The sequence below is a fragment of the Plectropomus leopardus genome, chromosome 13, assembly GCF_008729295.1.
Source record: "Plectropomus leopardus isolate mb chromosome 13, YSFRI_Pleo_2.0, whole genome shotgun sequence".
Classification (NCBI taxonomy): Eukaryota; Metazoa; Chordata; class Actinopteri; order Perciformes; family Serranidae; genus Plectropomus; species Plectropomus leopardus.
Genome location: NC_056475.1, coordinates 32,116,327 through 32,131,048, shown reverse-complemented (window position 1 = coordinate 32,131,048; position 14,722 = coordinate 32,116,327). Strand labels below are relative to the sequence as shown.

At 40.3% G+C, this 14,722-nt stretch overlaps 1 protein-coding gene across 1 annotated transcript; it reads left to right on the top strand.

Moving 5' to 3' along the window:
- Positions 1-1,660: 1,660 nt before the first annotated feature.
- On the top strand, positions 1,661-13,367 carry LOC121952766 (galactosylgalactosylxylosylprotein 3-beta-glucuronosyltransferase 1-like). Its single transcript, XM_042499593.1, has 7 exons — positions 1,661-1,826; positions 5,361-5,453; positions 6,561-6,703; positions 8,398-8,903; positions 10,197-10,493; positions 10,827-10,932; positions 12,755-13,367. Exons 3-6 carry the CDS (start codon positions 6,592-6,594, stop codon positions 10,911-10,913), a joined length of 1,002 nt encoding a protein of 333 aa, XP_042355527.1. The 5' UTR covers positions 1,661-1,826; positions 5,361-5,453; positions 6,561-6,591; the 3' UTR covers positions 10,914-10,932; positions 12,755-13,367.
- The last annotated feature ends 1,355 nt before the right edge of the window (positions 13,368-14,722 follow it).

Sequence of the window (14,722 nt, the reverse complement as noted above, 5' to 3'; positions counted from 1 at the left end):
ATCAAACCAACAAAAATCTGATTAAAAAAAAGTTCTCCGCTATTAAAAAAGTGAGTTTAAAACTGCTCATTTTGAGGATAACGGCATTTCTTCAGATCATGTTTTGATTGACCCCTTCTTGGTTCCCACCTTTGTCAACTGTCTTTCATCTCCATGATAACAGCCATGGGGCAAAGCAGAGTCAGTGTGGTACAGCTCTATCTGTTTCTGCCCTCTGACTCCAATCTGACGCTCGGCATTAAAATGAGAGAGCTGTTGTTTGAAGCCACAGAGCGTTCTGTTTCTCCATGAATTAATGAAGGTTAAGTTCATCACACATCACACTCTGCTGCTCCTTCTCTGACACTCCCGGAGCGCAGTGCTCTGGATAACTGAACGGTAGATTCCAACAGCGCTCCGAATTTACCAACAGCCAAATTGTGCCGGAGGGCGCAATGTCTGATCATTTTTCATGCTTTTTATTATGCTTGTAAGACCCTTGATTACATATTAAGAAAGTTTTGGCAATTTATATTCCCAGAGGCTTTAACATACAACTTTAATGGCAGACAAAAAATTTTCAGTCAGTAACGTTACCTGCTTCCTTATCCTCACATACATGCACATTGTTTTGTTGCTGTTGTTTTTGAAGACAATCAGACCAGTGGGATCTGAGGGCAGGAGTTGGGGGGGGAGGCGGCTGCAGGTGCAGCGCGAGTGACACATCTCAATAATTCATTGTGTGAAGCCTATTATACCAGGAGCCTGCAGTTACTGCTATTGGTTACTCATCGATTTTAGTCATGAACAGTTGACCCACATTTCGCCGCCCTTGCCTCAAGGCAACTGCCTATTTTGTTTCTATAACTACCTAGTTTTGTTGAAGGAACCAGGGATCAGACCCCCAACTTACCAACTAGTGGAAGACCCACTCTGCTTTCTGAGCCACAGCTACATCAAGGCATGTCTGACTTGGGAAACATCTATTTGCCTCCCTCAGATTAACTTAACTGGTGAATGTAGACACCTTTGAATGTAGGCAGTGTACACTAGTAGGTGGAATTTAAACTTACCTAATTCTCTACAAGCTTGAATTGTCACTGTCACCTAGCCACCTGCTATAAGCAGCATTATTTACAGGTATTTCAATCTGCACATGCTAAAATATAACCATCCTCTCTGATTACAGATATGAGCTGTACTGGAGCTCTTTAGATAAATGTATATTTTAGCCTATCCCATTAGTGGTCCATTCAGAATGCACTACTTTCATAGGCGTGTCAGGAAATGAAGGCAAAATAATTAGAAATGTCGTCACTCTTGGACCCTGTTTATGCATGAGATCAAAAACAAACACATAATGCATGGCTCTCTAAATTGTTCCAATCCTGCTTCATCTCAACTAAGCATTCCATTTGTCTGCCAGTGATATTTTTTCATGTGATTTATTCTATTGTCCTGACTCCTCCGGCCATAGCGCCCCTCCACCCCATCCCCTTGCCATCAGCTTTGACAATCCCTGCCTTTGTTTTTGCAATGAGAAGCAGCATTCTTCCAGAGGGATGACCTCCTCTGTCTCTGTAGGGGCTGGCACTGAGGACGCGACCGTACCCGCCGACTACATAGCGCCCGCCGGATGCTGTGAACCAAATTCACTAGTTGTCACTTCAACTCTGGTGCTCATATGTGCACCACACACACTGTCTTTCCCTGGAGGAGAACTTGATGGATCCCTCCAGTCATCACAGCTGACACATCAAGGCCCAGCAACACTATTAGCAGCTTCCTCATGAACACAGTACAACAGGATTACACTCTGTGACTAAAGTGGATCATCACAAATTTCTGTAAGTATCCATCGCTTACGCTTTATTATTCATATTTTATAATTGAATTAACACTATATTGTAGTTAACTCAGCTGATAGTCAATGCTCAGTTAAATCATTATTGTTAAAACAATGGTCTAACGGGGGAAAGGAGGCAAGTTTCTCTTGGCCACAAAAGCACAACAAAATATAAAAGTTGAGCAGAAAAAGGAGTTAAGCTGAGATGACAGCTTCTTAAGTGAAAACTATTTCAGAGAAACTTATCCCTAAAATCCCACAGCACCTGAATATTAGGATTCAAAACCAGTCGTACACCAAAGCACAAGATTCAGCTTTTACATCTCAAACCAAATGAAATGGATAGTGCAAATATTACAACGTCAAACACCAGAAACAATGATATTTCACATTACATGGAGCTGTGTGTGGTTTAGACCGAATTACTGCAATATCGCGATAACAACAAATGTCACTTGAGTTTAGAAAACTGGCTACAGTTTTATATTGCAGAGATATGTGAATTCTGCAAACTTGTTTATTTCTGTTGTCATTTTTAGACATAACTGTAACACATAAAGATAGAGAGTTAAACATAGTGGTCCGACTTATCTGACATTTCTGTTGTGATTATTTGATGAACTGTGTTGCTTTGATAATGTCTTCAATAAACCAAATCTACCTGCACAGAAGCTAAAAAATGTCCTGCTGTGGATGGGGCCACAGCAAAACATATTTAAAGCCACCTAAAAAGAATCAGTATCAGTTTTAAATGTACATTATATTGAATATTTACCATACACAACAGGTGATGGAGGCAGCAGTAGAGCAGCAGCTCAACTGTTTAGTGGAGTAAATTAGATGTATTTCTCAATGGAGTCTGGTGTTTTTGATATAACAGCTTCAAATTCCTGTTGTTAAGGGCTGTCTTACAGCAAGGTAAAGCAGTAAAAAAGAAGAACACAGCTGAACAGAACCATTCACTGTATTATTGTACACCGCCAGGCTGGTAGAAGGCACCTGCCACAGCAGCGTGATATGAGGATGGTCAGTATCAGTTGAAAACATGGCTGGACGAAACCTGTCGTGTCCGCATGATACGCCACTGGACAGTGTCAACTTAAAATGCTACATGTAATAACGTAGTATAAAGAGTGCAAAGTCCCTAAAGGGCAGGCGGGGGGGAGGGGCGGTGGATGGATCAATCAAACCCGGACTTCAATGAGGGAGTTCGTTGTTCGCTTCCTATCTGAATCTAATGAAATCTGATTTTTTCCTGCATCTTACCATGTACCTCTTTCCCCTAATCTTGCATGCCAGCGTGTGCATTTGTTGATGTCCCAGCATTGGTTGCCATGTGCTGTTGTTGCCTAAACATAGCATGTGCTTGTGATGACATCCCAGTGGTGGCATCCTGGAATGAAAGTAGCAGACACAGAAGGATACCTAGAGCATAATATGTAGATGTGGAAACCCACTGCAAAGCAGAAACATGTCATGACTTGGGATGAGACCATGATGGGGCAAACTGTATGCAGCTGTAGAGTGTGATGCTGATAGGACCCCCATGCAGAGACCCTTTTGTGTGTTTCACTTTTGCCACTTCCCTTCTCTTAGGAAAATTTGTTTGTGCAAGTGCTTTATCTCCCTCTGTTATGAATTTATTTGTATCAAATATATTTCGGTTACTGACAATACACACTGAAAGAAGACAATGATTGTTTTGTTCGTTTGTCACTCTGTCTGTCACTTGTTTGTTGGAGTGAAGGATGTGTGGAGGTTGACACAAGCAGAGAAATGCAAAGGTGTGGTCATTAGTGTTGTGGTTCAGCATCATTAGATCCATCTACCTGGAGCCCATATTTCTGGTAGATTTGTGTTCTATTCTGTAGCCTCGTTAGTCTTTACACAGAGGCTTCTCATCAGCCTGCCATAACTTTGTATCTGGCTCATTGCTCCCTGCAGCCCCTGCCATCAGACTGTCATTAGTCTAGACAACAGTAGTACAGATTTCCCAGTTGGCTAAGCGTAAAGCCACATCTCTGAGATGTTTGTAATCAAGAGAGACCTACGTATTGTGTTCATGAGCTGTCAGTTCTAAACAAACAGTGAGAAGCTTTCTTTGTATTGTGTGCTGAGTGAGGCTGGCACCATCGTCCATTCACCATTCTTCAACTCCTGGCTCTTTGATCCAGTCCAGGTCTATCATCAGTGAGCACTGGGTGGGACTCATCAAGTTTGGGGGTATAGAACTGAGTGTGCCAGGTCCAAAAGCATGGGCAGAATTCTGATTTGGTGTGCATATAGGGCAGGAAAAAACCAGTTTGCAAATATTGCTCTAAATGTGACTAAAAAAAGACTGAAATAATCACACCTCTTTTTAATTAGGTTTTAGAGCTAAATGAAGAGAAATATTGTTGCTACTTTCAGAGTGCTCGAGTGAGTTCTCGAGCAGTGTGGAGCTCCTCTGAGACGGCAGGAGGCCTGTCTCAGCTGAGAGGTCTGCATTGAAACCAGACAGGTGTGGGTGAAGAAGGTTGTTGTGGTGGAGTTTTGCAGAGAGTTGAATAAAGGACAAACAACACACATCTTATTTTTAAGAAAGAAAGTGAAGAGAGACCGATCTGTCTTTTACATCAGATGGGTTGAGTGTGCGTTCACTCAGCTGCTTTTAGAGAGCTCAGAAAACATCTAGCTGTCAGAGGTGTTTTGATGAGGTGGGTGAGAAAAGAAAGGAGGTCAGGAGTGATAGACTAAAGAGGGTGAGTATGGATGGGATCAAGAGGTCATGTGGTTGGAAACTCAATAGGAGAAAGGCCCGAAAAGGAAGTTGTCATAGGAGATAACAGGAAATGAGGAGGTGGCGATAGGACAGGTGGTGGGTGGAAAATAAAGAACATATGTCATCTATCATTTACACAGAGTACTCAGTGTCATTGTTTACCAGATACTGTATCTGTCCCTACCACAGTATATGGTCTGTACTTGTGCTTTCTGTAGTGGGTTTTAATTATAAATCCCCTACAAAATAAACACACTGATGTGTGACAAGTGCTGCCCTGAGCACCAATAGTCAGTGTCATTAGGGTGAGAGGCAGGATACATCCTGGACAGATTGCCAGACTATCACAGATACCTGTGCACCATGTCAGTATAGAAGACCACACTCAGTTATTACTCCTTTAACTAAAAGATCTGGAGCTGGGCTGTAAAAGCAAGGGGCAAGTGGGGGGAAATAACGTGCTCTTTCAGGGTTGGCAAGGCTGGAAATAGTGCAGTGAGCACATCTTGTGGCTGCTAGGGTGGGTTTGTAGATATATTCTGTAAAATAATGAATTTAGCTAACGTGAAGTCACCCATTGGTTTGTGGACCTCCATAGTTGTGGCTGTGGAGCAGTGAGGGCTGGGTCTGACTGAGACTGCATACTCATACATACAGACAGATCACATAAACATGACACCAAATATTCAACAGATTTTAAGACTGAAAACTTTCCTGAGATACGTGACAGACTGTCAGTCAGATTCTAATTGTATATGTGTTTCCTCTCTGCAGGGATAATCAACTCAACTATCCACCGAGACACAGTCTCCTCTTCTCTGCAGGATCAGTCCTGGAGCTGGCCATGTGTGTTGGCTGTAAACATCGGTAAGATAATATGTGTTGCATTTAGTGTTTTTACGCAAAGCTCTAAAGCCAAACCATCAGGGGAAATGCGCAAGAGGAGTTGATAAGGGAATTTGCTTGAGTTGGGGAGGAGGGGCAATCAGGAATAAAGGCCTTTCTTTATTATAAGCTCAGATAAAGGCCTGGTTATGTCTGCCACTGTGGCAAATGACTGAAGTTTGAGAATTTAGGGTATATAACTATAACAAACATATAGACCTTAGCTGTATCGTTATACTTTCAGGTTTATCTTAACCTACACAGAGGTGCTTTCACAGCACCAATATCTGCAACTACAGTTTACCTGACCGTTTCAGTCAGCTGGAGCCCTCATCAAATCATCAGCTCAAACCTTCTCTGTAATTCTCCAGGATGCTTTCAAAGGAAAGCTCTCAGCATTTCTGACCTATTTTCTGTTGTGAGCAGCTCCAGCAGGCTGAGGTGGTTTCTTTACACCATTGTCTCTTCCCTTGTAGCGTGTGCCTTGCAGCTACAGTATGTTGATAGAGGGCCACCACACATGGACTTCAAAATGCAATTCGGATATAGTAATGGGCCATTAGATTGGGAAAGCCAGTCACTCTGCTCAATAATGTGGACAGCATGCTGAATAAGATAGTTGTGAATGTTTCCTTGATTCCCGTGAAAGAGACTTTTCACACAATTTCTCTAGCCATACATATACATACATACATACATACATATCTGTCATTCTGACAGCATAAATAACAATACATATTTTAAACAATTATACAACACTACACAAAAATGACAAACTTCAAGTTTGTTCTCTTATTATATAGATAAATAAAATGCCTCAAAATTTCAAAATAGTTTATTGAATTAATAAACTCAAAAGAAAATGAAAAATTATGAAAAAAATAAGTAAAAGACAGGTATTGGAAATGAAAAGCTGAACAACAGAATAATTACCGAAAACTCTTTTCTTCTTTTAACAGCAGTTAAAACAATCTTTTAAACAGAGCCTTCAGTTGTCAGCTTGTTCTCTTCAGTGAGATCTAAAGACAATTGTTTCACTGCTCTCTGCCTCTGATGATTTTGCACAATATCATGTTATATGACTTGCAGGTAGTAACATGACTCAGGTGTGACCTTGGAGATGCCGAAGAGACGAGACATCGTCGCCATTGTGTTGATTGTGTTGCCTTGGACACTGCTCATCACTGTTTGGCACCAGAGCACTATCACTCCTCTACTTGCTACTCGAAAGGGTAAGAAGGAAAGAGGTAAAAGAATGAAATCATTTTTAGCAGCGGGTCTTCCAGTAGGTGGGATTCCATTAACACTAAAACTGTGTAAATGGAAAGTGCGAATATAAAATACACCTGATGGAAATACGTCAATTTTGAAAAAAAAAAGTTTTTACGTTTGCATGAGCTGGTATTTCAGCCGATTCAAAAAAGCCATATTTTACAAAACTGCAATAAAACACTTTTTAGTCTTTTCTAGGTCACATGATGCTGTGTCTGTGTGCTTGTCAGTAGGAACTGGCTCCCTCACGATGCAGCAGGAGCTACAAGAGGTGTTATTGCATCACATAACTCATCAAAAGTTGAGCGGATCACCTGGAAGCTTTGAATCCACAATTCCTCTGTGAAATCGTGGACTATCAGCTCCCAGAAATCCCTCATATGTGGCCGCTCTTACGTATTAGGGGGCTTGCCTTTCCGTTATCACTCATATAACACAGCTACGTAACCTTTTATTGTAAACAATGACGTGCTAATGTTTTGAACATCCATCACCATGCTTCTTGGAATGTTATCACGAGACGAGAAGTCGCAAAACGCAGTGGAGACGCAGTCATCTCGCAAATGTGTTTATTGACATTTCTAAAATATCTCTTAAGTTTTGCACAAATCTGTAATGAAAATCTGCCTAATGTGTTCTAACCTGAGGAAAAAATGTTACATGTTGATGAAATGTGAAAAAATAGAGGTCTGCACACCGGGGAGCTCCACTTAAAGGATTTTATTCTGCAAAAATAAGTGACGTTTCGAGCTAAAAAACGCCCTTCCTCAGACTCATAGGTTTTCCAGTGAGTCGCCATCTTAAATACACCTCAACAGTCTGGTGAATCAAAAAACTGCTGAGATCACTCAATCATGGGTGAGGTAGTAAATACATATATACAAATCACATAAAAGATAGTGAGAATAAATAGTATATATAGTGTGTAAAAAGAAAAAAAACATCTTCAATAAAGCATATACTCATCTCTGAATCACACAAGTATGTATGTAGATTAATAACAATGTGTCTATACAGTAGAACATTCACAGAATATATGCAAAAAATATATTTGACAATCGACATGAAATCAATACAATTATTGAATCTTCATATCTATTGTCAGTTGTTTTTTTTTACACACAATATATAGTATTTATTCTCACTATCTTTTATGTGATTTGTATATTTGTATTTACTTCCTCACCCATGATTGAGTGACCTCAGCTGTTTTTTGAGTCACGTGACTGCTGACGTGTATATAAGATGGTGACTCACTCAAAAACTTATGAGTCTGAGGAAGAGTGTTTTTTAGCTTGAAACATTACTTATTTTCGCAAAATAAAAACCTTTAAGGGGAGCTCCCCGGTGTGTGGACCTCTATTTTTTAACATTTTAGTTTATCTTGGATCCAGCACCCACTATGGGATGTGTGTGTCTTTTTGAATCTCTTTCCATGTTGATGAAATGCCATGAAGCTAGGCTGTAGTGCTCTGAGGGTTGGGTCTGTTTGCCTACATTATAAGTGTTAAGCATCAGATTGTCCACACATGAAATTCTGTCTTGTCTGAGACAACTGTCAACAAAAAAACATAAATCTGAATATAAAATCGTGATATGTAGGTCAGTATTTGACAGCACACAGAGGCTCATTGTGGTCATTTCCTCTGCCTAGATGACAGACGTGATGGTCGCTCCAGGAATACTTTTGCTTTTAAGGAGTTCTGCTCACTTCAGAGCCAGGACATCATGGAGACAGTGCACACTGAGTATGTCTACAGCCGGCCTCCACCCTGGTCCGACATCCTGCCTCCCATCTACATCATCACTCCCACCTACAGCCGGCCCGTACAGAAGGCAGAGCTGACACGTCTATCCAACACATTGCTGCACGTGCCCAACCTTCACTGGATCCTGGTGGAGGACTCCCAGAGGAGGAGTACTCTGGTCAGCCGTCTCCTCCAGAACACAGGACTCAACTACACCCACCTCAACGTGGAGACGCCTAGGAACTATAAAGTGCGTGGAGACACTAGGGATCCCCGAATACCTCGGGGTACCATACAGAGGAACCTCGCCCTGCGCTGGCTCCGGGAGACCTTCGGTGCAAACAGCAGCCAGCCTGGTGTTGTTTACTTTGCAGACGATGACAACACTTACAGTCTGGAGCTGTTTGAGGAGGTACAGAGATAATAAAACAGAGGGAACAAGACATAGAGCTGACTTTCTCTCTAAGATAATATTGGGCCTCATGCAGCAACATCCTCTTAAATTTCTCTCATATTTTCTCTTAATTTTCTGCCAAGAGAAAATATCAGAAAAGTCAACTGCAGATGCACACAAACATTCTTAACCATTCAAATCTATTCTGACTAGGAGTGCTGAATAATGAATCCCACTTGATCATACGTCACCTGTTAGCACAATAAACACCATATTAGGGCAGATTTTGTGCACTAGACTACAAAAAGCCCCCCAAAAAAAGGTTGTAAGAGGAAGAACTTCTACAGTAGTGAAACTGATGTGGGCCTACTGCTAAATAAAATTACACCATATGTGATTTCAGGAAATTGTCAGTAGTAAAGTAGTAAAGTAGTAAAGGTAGGCATGCAAAAAGGTTCAAATAAATTTGATAAATCAAAATAATCAATACAGTTAAAAGAAGTAAAAGAAAAGCAGCAAGTCCTCATACATACAGTATAACTTACAGGATGATAAAAAAAATAGTTTCCAATTAATTTTCTAATTAATTGACTAATTGTTTCTGCTGCACTTGTATATTTTCATATGGGCTGTGCACAAGTCTAAATTTATAAAGTAGTTACCTAGTTGAGTAAAAAGTGTATAAACAATACTTAAGTGTAGTGGGGTGGAAGTGGCTAGTGGCAAGAAATTAAGATTGTACTGAAGTAATTTGAGTAAATGTATTTAGTTACATTGCAGCTCTGGTCAGCAGACGGTCACAAAATTACAGTCATTGGGATCAATGAAGTAGTAACTTTTTAGCCCTGATAATAAATAATCCAGTCCTTAGAATTACTCTAAAGCAGCATCATCATCTAAATATGATAAAGTGATAGTCATACATCTTTTAAATGTTCCTCAAATATAAAACTTATTTTCCTTGTGCTGAGCAAAAGTCTGTGAAAATGAGATGTTTTTTTCTTTTCTTTTTAATCTTGGTATGAGTGCTGTCAACCACTCATAAAATGTTCTCTTACCTAAGAGAGGAGAAAAAATAAGGAAAACATTGGTGAATCCCAAAAATCCGTGGGTACTAACAAAGTAAGAACAAATCAAGGATACAAACAAAAATAAGGGAATATTTGTTTGCATACCATTTCCTGCATGAGGCTGCATGTATCCTCTTCATCTGACTTGTGTTTTGTGTCTTCCACTAAATCTACATTTTGGGATTGATGGAATTTAAAATTACTGACATGAGAGACGTGTATCTCTGTTTTCAACTCCTAGATACGTTCAACCAAAAAAGTATCGGTGTGGCCTGTGGCCTTTGTGGGTGGTCTTCGCTATGAGTCTCCAAAAGTGAACACCTTGGGCAAAGTGTACGGCTGGAAGACTGTATTTGACCCACACCGACCCTTCGCCATAGACATGGCTGGCTTTGCAGTGAACCTGCATCTCCTTCTGTCTAAACCTCAGGCTTATTTCAAGTTACGTGGGGTGAAAGGAGGTTACCAGGAGAGTAGTTTATTAAAGGAGCTGGTCACGCTCAGTGACTTGGAGCCTAAAGCTGCTAACTGCACTAAGGTAAGAAAAAGAGGCTCTCTGCATGTTTGAAATGCTGTGAAGTGGCATGAAACAAGCTGCATCTGTACATTCTGCTGGTGTTAGAGGATGTTTCTTGGGTTTTCTGGCTGTCAGAACAATTTGTTTTTAAACAACAAACTTTCAGCTTATGGACAACTCTTACGTTCTTAAAGCCCATTTAAAATATGCTCTTCTCTGCTTCTAGACATTCCGTAGCAAGTATGATGTAGTATATTACAATTGCATAGCACTGTGAGACAAATTTTGTGCGTAGGTGTTTTATCATGTTGGCTGTATTTGTGCTCATCTCTATCCCTCTCCTCCTTCCTGTAGGTATTAGTATGGCACACACGGACAGAGAAGCCTCTGCTGGTAAATGAGGGCAAGAAGGGATTTACAGACTCAAATGTGGAGATATGACAGACTCCATCTGACACAGGTAATAGAGATTTAGAAATGTAAATTGCTGCAATTCCACCCAATGATTTTTTTTCGGGGATGAGCCAAAAGGAAGCATCTCATATGTGCATCATAACAGACCTGACTTGAAATAGATATCTGACCTTTACATAACATATTTAAAGGATTGTCTCGTCCACATTTTGTTAAGATTGTTTTATGAGAAGTCATTTTATCTATTCACAGTGTGGCCTAACGATTGGCAACATTGGTCTGTGAATCGGTTCACCACTTTGATCCAAACTGAAATAACTCAGACCTTTATACCAATCCATTAAATTGTTACTGTGTTAATGTGCAGCCACTCACTATCCCCAGAGGATGTATCCTACTGACTTTGAGATCCTCATAATCTTTCATTTAGCGACACAATGAGGGCATTCTGTATTTCTTCGTTAAATATGTTACTGTATGAATTGAATATTTTGTACAGGTATTCATGGTCCCCTGATTATAAATCCTAATGACCATGATGACGGTCTGACCTCTCCTCTTGCACAGTCATCAGATAAAAATCAGAATGTGTTTAATACTTTGGATTTTGACCAAATACCTGCAAACTAATGACATTCCCATCAGCCTCAGCTGTAGTTTTTGTTGAGAGCTAATCATCAAATGTTGCATGCAAACATGTTAATATACTTAGATGATAAACATGCTTAAATGTCCAGTGTGGAGTATTTAGGAGGGTGTAATGGCAGAATTACAAATATGCATTTTTTTATTGTATAATCAGCTGAAAATTTACTTAAGGAGCAATTTACAACCTACAGCAGCAACAGCTTGTTGTTGTGGCCCTAAATATTATTGGTTAATAAAGCCAGATCACTTGTTTTCCGTTCACCTCACGATGGTAGGACGATCATACAGTTTGTGGACATGAACCAAGTGGAAACCCCACAGAGGAACTAATGTGTTTTCATGAAGAAACAACAAACAAGATAATGAGGAGTAACCTAACAGCTGACATTTCCTGCTCGGTAGCAGACATGAACACAGCAAAGAAGGGGTGTTAAAAAATATCAAAACATTTGAGTATCACGATTGTATGCTTTGTGATACAGGGTTTCAGATCAAGAGAATCAATACAATTAAGTAATTAATAGTTTACATGTGTTGTGTTTAAAAAACCTCTGCACTGCTGTAATCTGTCTTCAGTAACATAACTCTGCCATTCCAACCTCTCAATTTATTCCCAGCATGTCACAGGGCTGTAATAAATACAGATCCTACTGCCCTGATTGCATTAAAAAAGTATTTTTTTTCTGCTGATTGTATGCACTTGGTGGAGTGGTTTCTATGACATTTTTTTCCTTGACATTAGATTTAAAAAATACCACAATATTTCACCCCACTTTAAGTACTGATATATATCCTGATACACTGAATCGTAATCTGTGATGTGGTATGTACTTTATTGTATCGCCACATTCTTGCCAATACAGAAACCTACAGCAAAGAAGTGTAAGGCAACAGTGAATTCTTCACTGGGAGATGAAAAGTCGTGTTTGTCTTATTTTTATGGATTTTTTTTTTTTAAATAACCTACATGATGCAGAGGCAGCTGGCACCCAAAAAAGTTTGGACACTCCTGACCTACATGACAGAAGTTTCATTTTGTTGCAGACTGCAACCTTACCACTAGATGCCACTTAAATCCCAAACACTAGACCTGCCTGCTATCATCAGCATGCTAGCATTTTCATTGTGTGCATGCTAGCATGCAGAAGTTAGCATTTAGCTCACAGAGACGGCACTTAGCGCTGTTAACATGTGTCTTGTTTCCTTTTCTATCCTTTCAGGAGCATTTCTCCATTGGATTCTACCTGGATTCAAACCAACCTCAGATCAATAAGCCAGTCTTAAAGATATGATCTCAGCACAGTAACGTAGCTGTGACGTCACCACTGTCTAGAGATGAAGGCACACCTGTCCAGCAGAGAGGGCAGCACAAGACATGTGCTTCGACGTGCCGCAGAGTATCAAAGCACAACTGCACACAAGCCAGCCTGTTCTGCTCAGAGCACTGGCTGATGGGAGATACTGGTGACAAAGGATGTTACATGATTTAACTGCAGGAAGATTCGGCACAGCAAGCACAGCCCTCTGAGCACAGACAACACCAGCCAGTCCTCCAATCAGCATTAAATAGGGCCCTTTTGTTCTGAAGCAAGCTGGCTATCCAGCACAGAGCTGCGCACAGGAATAAAGGGGGCTCTTGTCTTCGTTGAGTCAGCACTGACTGACAGACTGCACTGGGAAGATTCCAGCCTCCCCCACTGTACTGTAAAACACTGAGCTGTTTAGATAGCACCCTGAACCCAGCACTAATTAGGAGTCCTGATACTCCTCAACACACATTCACACACGCTCAGCTGTCACACTGCACACAATGAGCACACACAGACACACACATACACAGACACACACACACACACACACACACCTACACACGCACACACGCTCAGCTGTCACACTGCACACAGTTAGCACACACACACACACACACACACATACACACATAGACACACACGCACACATTGAAAAACACAGAGAAATGGTTTATTGCAGAATGAAAGCCATGTCCTCACTTACAGACATTTACTCCAAGCTCTGGTTAATTTACTGATATGCTGTAACACCACTTAGGTCTGCTCATATTTAAGAGAAGATTCAGTATCCTTGGGGGCCTGTCCACATCAAAGCATCATCAGCTAATTAATGTCTCACTGAGTAACTGAAGGTTTCTCAGCACAATTATTTCTCTTAGAATAACTGGTACCATTCACTTGTTATATGCTATAGGCGATATAGGTTGCTACTTAGGGCGCCATCTCAAGGGAGCCAGGCTTGCGCCTAGAAAAAAAATGACAGTCTGAACAGTGTCTGATGTCAAGAGGACATCAGACAACTGTTTTTTTTTTTCAACTAAAAGCCACTGGAATACATGCAAGATTATACCTACTTCCTCCTCTGTAACCCATCCATCTGCCTGTAGTACACCCACCTCATCAGCTCCCACTACACCACTGAGAAGAGTGTATGTGGAGGGAAAGTAAATGAAAACAAACAAGAAAAATATCAACCAATGCCTGCTGACATCTTCAGGGGGAGAGCTAATTACTGTTATCTCTAAGCAGCCAGTGGCCGCAACCAACTGCTGAGGTTGCACTGAAGGTCATTGTGAAGCGTTCAAGCTCTATTCAGTGAAAATGAATATTGGTGAAGTTTAATTATAACATTCTCATGATGTATTCCATGTAATCTTGTAAAATGTATCTTATGGTGAGACATTTGACACAATACACACAATAAATACAGCTGATTGAAGGAGAAATTTGTTGATCTCTTCATAGTAATTTGAAACAGATATCAGAGAGGGGATAACCGATATTTTAAATAGTAAAAAGGCTTTTCGCTAATTTTTTAGAGATGTTTTTCTTGTAAAAGAAGGCTGTATTAAAGGTTGTTTTATAAATGTGCATCACTAAACTTGTGCTCATTTAGTAGTAGTATAATGAGGGCTTAATGACGTTAAAACAGGTCAGTTATTCTTTATAGCGCATTGGTATCTACTATTGCCCAAATTGTTATTTTAAATATTGGTACCAACCAAGAATTTAACTTTCACCAGTTCAATCAGAAAATGAATTTGTAGCTTTTATTATTATTTCAAATGATCACATATTGTTTTAATGTTAATTCTTCAGATCAAATTACTTGCTTTCAGTAACATGTACAATATGTTACTGAAAGCAAATTAGCACATA